The 10,334-nt window shown below is 46.2% G+C and overlaps 1 protein-coding gene and 1 long non-coding RNA gene across 7 annotated transcripts in view; one reads left to right on the top strand and one right to left on the bottom strand.

Moving 5' to 3' along the window:
* The window catches only part of LOC105306601 (zinc finger protein 14 homolog), a 126,262-nt gene that overhangs the window by 86,463 nt on the left and 29,465 nt on the right, over nt 1-10,334 (bottom strand). The window contains exons 1-3 of one of the 6 annotated variants that reach the window (XM_023524149.1): nt 2,770-2,856; nt 2,054-2,111; nt 655-744 (exon numbers count right to left, since the gene is read on the bottom strand). In XM_023524149.1, the coding sequence (XP_023379917.1) occupies nt 655-663 (9 nt within the window). In that variant the 5' untranslated portion in view covers nt 664-744; nt 2,054-2,111; nt 2,770-2,856. The other 5 variants (XM_023524147.1, XM_011381714.2, XM_011381713.2 and 2 more) reach the window with 5 other exon arrangements.
* The window catches only part of LOC111732357, a 62,584-nt gene that overhangs the window by 21,515 nt on the left and 30,735 nt on the right, over nt 1-10,334 (top strand). The window lies entirely within an intron of this gene.

The following is a 10,334-nucleotide window of genomic DNA, read 5'->3' on the forward strand; positions in this document are numbered from 1 at the left end:
TCCATCCTTCACTATATGCATTCCTGTTCCAGAGTTAGAGGATGCTTATGTAGATTCTGGATACCGGTGACCCAGAATCACAAACACGTCATTCTAGACAAGCACATTCTGTTCAAATACAAATGGAACCCTGTTCCTGGTGGACAGCTCTTAGGGATTCCCAGAGAAGATTCCTGATCTCTCTATACATCCCTACCCGGTCCTAAAAGCCTCACAAAACATGAGACCTTACCATATGCTGAAGGTGAGGTAAACCAATAGCAAATCTTATCTCATATATTTGGAAAACTCAAGTTAGAGAAGTTCAGTTTTCCAGTGAGTAGTCAAATTGGGCCCATCCTCTATAATCGACTCACAAGAGATGGTCAAACATCTCTCTTAAGGGATTTAATTTCTGCTCCACTGCACCTCTTAGCAGAAGACTGAGGCTGATGCTGAATGACTTGTTCAAAGAAGACAAGAACAATGACTAGAAAAAAGAGGGCTCATAGGATAGACATTACTTCCTTTAAATTCACCCATCACTGGATTTAGAGGAATTGGGAGAATGTTCTTAGATGGGGTTCTGATAAGGAGAAAGTTTCTGGAAAAAGAAATCTTCAAAGGATCTTAACATGACAGTACTTCCAGAAGGAGAAAGAAAGAGTAACTTACATGGGCCATGGCTTAGAAATTCAAGAACTGGTCAGTCAGTCCTCCTTGGGGTTTACTTGCCTGGAGAACCAGAATTCACAGAGGCCAGAGCTAGGGGGAAAAAGGAGGCCATGAGATTAGATAAGCCTCAGAATTCCCTGAATAATTCCAGTTAATATGTCCTTATCCTCCTCCTCCTCCACCCTCCGACACACACACATACACACACACACACACACACAGAGATTTCAGGGAATATGGACAAATCTAATCTTTACTTGTAAATTTCAGGACTGATAAGGGGCCACATCTTCTAAGGCAGAATCTCTTTCAAAGCCTTGCAGGCCTGCTTGGATTCATCCAAGACAAACAGAGAAATTCATAAGGACCAACCTTGGCAGCTAGTACCACTGTCAAACTGCTGCAGTGGCAGCCCTGCCTACCTACAGCCAGGGTATTAATATTAAAACTTCCAGAATCTTCTGGGCTTCTCACTATTTTAATCAGAATCATCCACACTGCTTTCCTGTATGACTTCATCTGCCATTCTCTTTCCTACAACCTAGGTTAAAGAGGTGTGAATTCCTACTTTCAGCAGGTAGATAAGAACACATATCTATTTATCGAGAGCTTTCATGTGATTGTTTTATATACATTAACTATCTTCAGGATTGCTATGTAGTATAATAATTATCCTATCAATGCAGCGGGTTGAAATTTCACTGCATAGATAGTGGGAAAAAGTGAAATCACTTGCAGAAAGTGATATTTATTTAATAATTTCCTACTGTTAGACATTAATTTATTTAAGGTAATTTCAAAGAACATTCTCAGATACTAGAGTCTTTGAATCTAGGCCAGTGGATCTGAATCTTTCTGGGTCATGTTTGATAACCTCATTAAATTGTGGACTTCCTCCTCAGAAAAATGGCACATTAAAATATATACAACAATTTTACATATCATTTCTAGGGTTTTCTGGTACCCTGAAAGCCCCAAATGGATTTAAATTACCTTTGGTTAAGAATTTCAACTCCAGATCATTTGGGCATCTCATTTTTTAAAAACTGCAATGACCAACACGATTAGCTTGATATTTGCGTTTTTCCTGATCTATTTGGTTGGATAGAAAATTGTCCTAAATTACCGCATAACAACAACTAGCTAATGCTTATTCAGTACTTGTGAAGTATCAGGTACTGTTTTAAGAGGTTTACACATATTTATAAAAACAAAGTTTTCAGAAGTAATGGGAAGTTTCTGCCAAATAAATATGTGCACACAGGCACTAGGGAGGGGGCCTAGGTATCAATCAAATGGACAGATCATTTAAAGAGAAGGAAGCAACTGTACCCATGTCCTAAAAAATTAAAATGCATTTCACAGAACAAGAGGAAATACCCACTCGCCTTGATCTTGCCTTTTAAATGGACAATAAGTTCATTCCTCCTCCTCCTCCTCAGCGCCCTTTTCTTCGGCTGTGACAGAACCGGAGAAAAAAGGGAATCTGAACGGGAGCCCAGCCCAGCTTGGCTAAATCAGGGCACGTCGCAACCACACCTGTCCCCACCAGCCACCATCCACACATATCCACAGTGACGTGACAGGGAGAGCACTGTTGACCCTTAGAGAAAGGCCAGGTCACAGGGACTGGCATCTGACTTCACAGCAGTTTCCCGGAGGGACTCCGCGTTTCTGAAACCGGTCGTTGGACCCCTCAGAGTTCTGGGTACGTGTGTGTCGCGCGCTCGCTCGCACCCGAGGATGAAAGCGAAGGGAGTACGTACGCCCGGGAGCCAGACTGAGGGGCACGTTCGGTGCTAAAATTCTTCTCCTGCATCGGACTGAGCCTTTTGCCGGCAGTCTTTCCACTGGCGCTCAGACACAGGACGGGGAGCGATTTCTTTGCGGCTGGGCCCGCGCGGATGGAGGGGAGGAGATTCAGCTGTGACACTTGGGTCGCAGGCACAGAGGCCACAGGCACCTTCGGTCACACAAGGGGTTCTGCACCTAACTCAGTCACGAAAACAGCATCACCCACTAGTCCGGGCCTCACGATCGCACACGATCCCCGTGCCACAGCCCGGGCCCGTCACGCCCACAGACACACGTTACACCACCGCCGATCTCACGCACACGCCGGTCCCCTCCCCGCTGATGCGGCGCCTCTCCTCTCCGCCCGGCCACGACACCGTCCCCACAGGTGGCCGGAGCCGATGCTCCGTGCCAGGACTGCGCACCTGGGGCGCCGAATCGCTCTGGTCGCGACGCCCAATGGCAACGAGAGCGCGGCAGCGCCGGGGCCTAAAGGGCCGTGCGCAGGGGCTGCTGGGAGCGCTACGTGCGCGCACTCACTGCGCAGGCTCGGCCCGCCCCGTGGGTGGAGCTTCGGGTTTAAAGGGACTTGTGAGAAGCTGGGACTTCCCGGGGGCCAGCTGGGAATTCTGTGACCAGGTACGGCGCTGTGTGTCTGTCTGGGTTTGCGGTGGTTCTGGGTGCGATTTTTTTTTCCACTGGATGTGGCTGCTCTGTGTTCGAGACGTTGCGACTGCGGAGACGAGAATGCGGTTTGTGAAGGAGGTTTTATGTCTGGAGTTGTGTGTCGGGCTATGTAGGACTGAAAGTTGTGGGAAGCTGTGAGATAGATAATGGGATTGACTGGGAGGCCGTGAGATTGTGTTTCTGTGAACGTGTAATTGCCTCCGAACATTTATGCGGCGCGATTTTGAGAGATTTGTTTTCCTTGGGCCTTCTCTGCAGACCACGGATGTGAGTCACTGAGTGCGTGTCTGAAAAACAGCGCACTCGATTGTGTAGCGACGTTTTGCGCTTCTGATATGTTTATGCGGGACTGTGATGAGGTGGCCTCCGTGATCGATGTGACCAAGAGCCTCGCGCTCCTGAACTCTGAAGAGTTCCCTCCAGATGCAACTGTTCTTGCATCTTCAAGAAGCATAAACTTTACTGAAGGATTTGGTGGAAAAAAACTGATTTTTCTGGATAATTATGTATTTGTTTTACATCTAATCACGAGTTTATTGTGGAGAAGAATGTAAGTAAGTATACTTTAAGTTTTCAAAGGGAATTCCTTTGAAACATTTGCTTCTGCTCCAGATTCCCAACAGTGGGCTTTCCCTCTTAGTATCAAGGGGATTTTGTTGGAAAGATTTAAGAAGCCCTAGACTAAGAAAGAAACATCTTCACCTAAAAAAGAAATGATATGGCTGGATCAGACAACCCAGAATCAAGGAAGCAAAAAACCTGGGGTCCAAGATCAAGCAAGAAACTTGTTTAAGACTCAAGGCATGAGTTCATCTTGACATTACTGGGTTTTATTCTTTTATTGCTCACGGTTCTTTTTTATGGCTTCTATGTCCTTTCTAATGCTTGCTAGCTCTTTATTGAACTTCTCACTAAGTTCCTTAAGCATCCTTATAACCAGTGTTTTGAACTCTGTATCTGGTAAATTGCTCAGTATCCGGTAAATTGCTCGCCTCCATTTCGTTTAGTTCTTTTTCTGAAGGTTTTTCCCCGTTCTTTCATTTGGGACGTGTTTCTTTTTCTCCTCATGCTGTGTTTCTCTGTCTTTGTTTCTATGCCTTAGGCAGATCTGCTATGTCTCCCAGTCTTGGCAGGGTGGTCTTATGCAGTAGGTGTCCTGTGGGGCCGAGTGGCACAGTCTCCCTGATTACCTAAGCTGTATGTTCCAGGAGTGTCCTTTGTGTGGGTTCTTTGTACTCTCCTGCTGTAGTTTAGCCTTGATTGCTGTTGGCCCATCCGTAGGTGGGACTGGCCCTTAGGCTTACTGTGAGGATCGGCCACAACCACAGCACACAAAGTGCTGCGCAGGAGCTGATCTCATGGAGTGGAATACATCCCAGCAGGCTCTAGTGCCTGCCAAGACCACCCTTTGGATGTGTCACTTGTGGGGCTACTTGGGTGGTGTTCTGTTATGGTTTGAAGCTGGCTACTGGGTATGCTGGTTCCGGGGTCTCTTGGAAGGGACTCCTGTGCAGTCAAAGGTCAGCCACCACCTGTGACTGGTCTAGGAATCTCTGGTAGGAGCTCCAAAGCAATCTGTGGCTGGTCACTGCCTGTGCTGGACCTGGAGGTATGTGGGAGAAGCCATGCCGTGAATCGAGGCTGGTCATCACCAAAACCAGGCTTGGGGCAGCTTAGCAAAAGGCCGAGGGACTCCATAGGCCTGCCACCACCTGCTACCCATCCATAAAGCTCAGCCACTGAAAGAGCCTCAGGTGGTACAAGTGGCATGAGAGTTGATTAGGGTGGGGGTCTCAGGGAGTCACCAGCGTTAGGTGACTTGTATTCAGTGGATTAATGCAGATTCAGATTTGGTGCCAGTGCTGAGCCTGGGGCCACTCCGTAAGTCTCAGAGCCCACCAAGGCCAGCCACCACCTGCCTGGGGCCTGCAGACCCCCGAGAGCTGTCTAAGAAAAACTGCAGTGCAGGCCAACAGTGGCTTCCTGCCAGCAGAGAAAAAGCCTGTGGTGGTGTGCAAGTTTGGTGGGACGGAGTCCCAGGGAGTCATCAGGGTGCAGTGAGCAGGGCTCACCAGGCAAATGAAAATTCACATTTTAATGTGTCGGGTAGGGCTCAACACAGGAAAGATTGCTTCAGCCCCCTGGCTACACAGGAGGAGGGCTCAACACAGGGGTGATGGTGGCTTTCCCTCCAGCCGTCACCCTGTGGTCATACAACTCAGTCTTTTCCTGTATGTCTGTGTCACCTCTCTAGTTGCTGTCCCTCACTGGTGAATGCCTGGGAGTGTGAGTCTGTGTGCAGGCCCTTTAAGAGGATGCCTGAATTTCCAGCTGCCTTCCATCTCACCAGGACAGATGGAATCCCAACTGATTTTCACAGCCAGAAGTTTTGGGGGCTCCTCTTCCTGGCACCGAGGCTCCAAGCTGGGGAGCCCTGTCTGGGGCTGGGGCCACTCCTTCCCTGTTCAGGGTGGACCTCTGCAGCTGAGATGTCCCTCTCAATTCTTGACTGCCACACGTGGGTACAGGGCCAGCCCGTTTCCCGTCTTCACCTGTTCTACTAGTCTCAAGATGGCTTCTTTATATTCTTATAGTACTTCCGTTCATGTAGTCTTTGAATGGTTCTCCAAGATGATTGTTCTATATATCTTAGTTGCAGTTTTAATGCAGTCATGGGATGAGACAAGCACAATGTTCACCTACTCTACCATCTTAACTAGGACTCTTACCTGATTTTTCTTGATCTTTTCATCCTTGTTTAGTAACTGTACACTTGAGTAAATGGTCTCCTTTCCAGCTGATTTAGACAATTTGTAGCATATATGGACAAACAGGGCTTGCTACTAGGGTCTCCATGATTGGCCTGGGTCATTGTTTGAAACTACTGCCTGTACTCTAAGGTCATGGGATTGCCACTTGCTGGGCTCTGCTGTTAGGTGGGACCGCTGGTTTGGCTCTGTACACAAGCAGGGCTACTGGTGGGCTCCCTGATTGCGTGGGTTTGTGACCTATATTCTATGGTCAGGTGGGGCCACTAGCTGGGCTCTGCAAACACCTCTGGTTGCAGGCTGTTCTCCTTGATAAGACAGTGCCTCTGGTTGGCTTCCATGATTGGGCAGGGTGGAAGGCTGTACTCTGCAATTGACCTTGGTTTGGCGGGGTGTCGGAAGCCAGCCGACCAAGTCAAACCGGGTACCTGAATGGGGGAGCGGGGACTGAGAAAAAAGAGAAGACAGACAGGGTGCAGGAGGGAGAACAGATCTCACAACTGTCTCTCCGAGTTTATTTCTTATCCTTCTTTTTATACATAATCTGTTCCTTTTGGTCTCCCAAGATAACATAATTAAAGTAACATCCTGAAGATCAAGGTACAATCGACACTTCCTTTGACACTCCCTTTGACACTCCCTTTATCTATACTTAATCTTCTTCTTCCTGGAATTCCACAGAACCAGCCTTTTCCTTTTCATGCAAGCAGGCCTCCCGAGATAATCCATGCACTCTTTTGAATTTGGGGAGCTTTATCTCCCTACAGTGGGGCCTCATGCTGTACTTCCTGACTGGCTGCTGCCACCGGCTGGAGTCCATGTTCAGGTGAGGCCATAGACGAAGCTTTGCCGTCGGCCAGGGCCTCAGGTTGTGTTGTGTGATCAGGTGGGACTGCAGATTGTGCCCCAAAGATGAGTATGGCTGCAGGCTGGGGTTTGTGATCAGGTATGCCACTGGCTGTGCTTCACTATTGGGAGAAGTCACTGGCCAGGCCCTCTGATTAGGCAGGGACTCTAGCAGTACCTCACAGCTAGGTGGGGCTGGAAATTGTTCCATGATTGGCCTGGGTCATTGTATTGGTTCCCTGGCTGTGTAGGGCTATAGTCTATGCTCTGTTATTGGGTGGGTCACTGGCCGAGGTCCCTGCCTGGGAATGGCCACAAGCTGTGTTCAGTAATCAGGCAGGACCACAGGTCAGAATCTACTGCTGGGTGGAGTTGTAGGCTGTGCTCTGCAGCTGGGCAGTACCATAGGCTGGATTCCAAGGCTGTTCGGAGTCACTGTTCAAGATCCCTGGTTTTGCCGGGTCAGAGACTATGCTTAACAGTTGCGCAGGGCTCCTGGGTTAGCTCCCTGCCTGGGTGGGCCACAGGATGTGCTCCACAGCTTCTGGACATCTGTGGCCACACTTCCTGGAGTGACAGGACTAGAGGCTATGCTCAGCCATTGGGTTGGCCTGCGAATTTCTCCCCTGCCCGGGTAGCCTGTAAGATGTGCTCCGTGGGTGCCAGGCATCTGTGGTCATGCTTCCTGAAGGGTCAGGACTCAAGGCTATGCTTAGCAATTGGATGGTACTGTTAATTTGCTCCACTCCTGGCTGGACAGTTAGATGTGCTCTGTGGGTGCTGAACCTCTATACCCAGGCCTTCTGGTGTGGTGGGACTGGTGGCTATGTTTAGCAGTTGGGAAGGGCTGCGAATTTGCTCCCTTCCTCGAGCAGAGCCATAGAATAGGCCCCATGGCCAGTAAGGCCCATTGGTCTAGGGATCCAAATCAGGCAGAAGTGCCAGCTGAGCTCACTGGCCAGATGGGAGCAGTGGCTCAGCTTTGCAGATGGGCAAAGCCACTGGCTGCTCTAAGCAGGAATGCAGTCTGCCAAGACCTAAGTGTTGGGTGCTGTAATCCCCACCTCCCTCTTAGCCTCCATCTGACGCCCAGTGGTAGAGTTCCACACATCTCCCCAGTGATCCTCATGAGGTGAGACCTGAGTGGTCCTCTTGGGAAGTATCCCTCAGCACTGGGGAAGCTACATGTCCATCTTAAATTCTCTTTTTTCCACTAGAGAAACCACAGGCCCAGGGAGGCCTTCTAGGCGTAGAGCTGTATTGGCCTGGGAGGATAGGGCAATGCAATAAAAATGAAGCTGTTCCTCATACCCATTTAATATGATTCTCAGTCTCTACAGGCTAGGGGAGAGCTTCAGCTCATAGACACCATTTTCATAGTGGTGTCTAATCTATGGATATTTGCTAATTTGTTTTTTCATGCAATACCATAGCATCTGTGGATTGCTTGCTAAATTTTACCAAGTGGCCCCAGAGGGGGTTAAACTTGGCCTGCAGCTGGACCCATCTCAGAACTGTGCCAGTGGGACACCTACTACACAAAGCCATGCTAATAAGACTGGGAGACTTAGGAGCTTCGCTTAGTACATAGAAACAGATATAGAGAGGCAGCCAAAATGGGAAACAAAGGACAGAACAGAGCTCCAGGAAAAATGGAGTCAAGCAATCTACCAGATTCAAAACACTGGTTATAAGGATGCTCAGAGAACTCAGGGGAAGAGCAGATGAACTCTGTGAGAACTTTAACAAGAGATAAAAATATAAATATGGAGATGGAAATTATAAAAAGGAATCAGTCCGTAATGAAGAATACAATATCTGAGATGAAGAGTATATTAGAGGGAATCAACAGAGTGGATGAAGCAGAGGATCAAATCCTCTCCTATAGAAAATGGGGTAGTGGAGAACACCCAATCAGAATGGCTTAGTTACCAAGATAAAATAATCCAAAATAATGAAGATAACATAAGAGCTTATGAAATTACATCAGACGTACCAACATTTGCATTATAGCGGTACCAGAAGGAGAAGGAGAGCAAGAAGTTGAAAACCTATTTGAAGAAATAATGATGGAAAACTTCCCTAACCTGGTGAAGGAAATAAACATACAACCCTAGGAAGCACAGAGAGTCCCACACAAGATGAACCCAAAGAGGCCCAAGCCAAGACACATCATGATTAAAATGCCAAACGTTAAATACAAAGAGAGAATCTTAAAAGTGTCAAGAGTAAATCAGTTAGTTACCCACAAGGGAGCACCCAAAAGACTGGCAGCTGATTTCTCAAAAGAAATTTTGCAGGACAGAAGGGCATGGCACAAAATATTCAAAGTGATGAAAACCCAAGATCTACAACCAAGTTACTTTATCCAGCAAAGTTATTATTTAGACTTGAAGGACAAATTAAGAGCTTCCCAGACAAGAAAAAATTAAAGGAGTTTATCACCACCAAGCCAGTATTACAGGAAATGTTGGAAGGACTTCTTTAAGAAGAAGAAAAAATATGTCTTAAAAACATGAATAAAGAATGGCAATAACTACAAGTACCTCAAACGAAAAAGAATTAAGTGCTCCAACCAAAAGATAGGGTGGCTGAATTGATAAGAAAACAAGACTCCTACATATGCTGCCTACAAGAGACTCACTTCAGATTTAAAGACACAGACTAAAAGTAAGGAGATGGAAAAAAGTTATTGCCTTGATGGACCTAGGGGTAATTGTACTGAATGGAGTAAGTCAGATAGAGAAAGACAAATGCCATACGATTTCACGTACACGTGGAATCTAAAAAACAAAATAAACAACAACACATACAGAAACTCATAGATAGAGAATATTTTGAGGGCTACCAAATAGGAGGGGAGGTTGGGAAGAATCGGTCAACAAGGGCAAAGGGATTAAGAAGTACCAATGGATAGTTACAAAATAGTCATGGAGATATAAAGTATAGCATAAGGAATATAGTCAATAATATTGTAATATGTAATGGGCAGAGGGGTACTAGATTTATTAGGTTGATCACTCTGAGAGTTATATAGATCTCTAATCACTATGCTGTACAACTGAAACTAATATAGTATTGAATGCCAACTATAATTGAAAAAAATCATTGAATTGTATATTGTAAATATGAGCAACTAATGGTCTTATATTTCAGTAACGCTGTAAAAAAAGATGAAGGAAGGGAGCGGGGAGGGAGGAAGGCAGGAAGGGAAGAAAGGAAAGAAAGAAGGAAAAAGGAAAAAGGAGGGAGGAAAGGAGGAAATGGTAACTAAGCGAGGTGATAGATATGTTTATTAGCTTATGATTATTTCAAAATGTATATCAAATCATCAAGTTGTACATCTTAAATATACACAATTTTTGTTAACTATACCTCAATAAAGCTGGAAAAAATTTTTTGAAAAGACAAAGATTGTCATACTGTATTTTTGTTTAAGATCCAACTATACGCTGTCTACATGAGACACACTTTTGGTTCAAAGATACGAAAACAGTTAAAGTTATTTTAAAAGATATATCATGCAAACACCAACCACAACAAAGCTGGAGTGCTTATACTAATATCAGTCAAAACAGACTAAAA

Source organism: Pteropus vampyrus, unplaced genomic scaffold (assembly GCF_000151845.1).
Source record: "Pteropus vampyrus isolate Shadow unplaced genomic scaffold, Pvam_2.0 Scaffold448, whole genome shotgun sequence".
Lineage (NCBI taxonomy): Eukaryota > Metazoa > Chordata > Mammalia > Chiroptera > Pteropodidae > Pteropus > Pteropus vampyrus.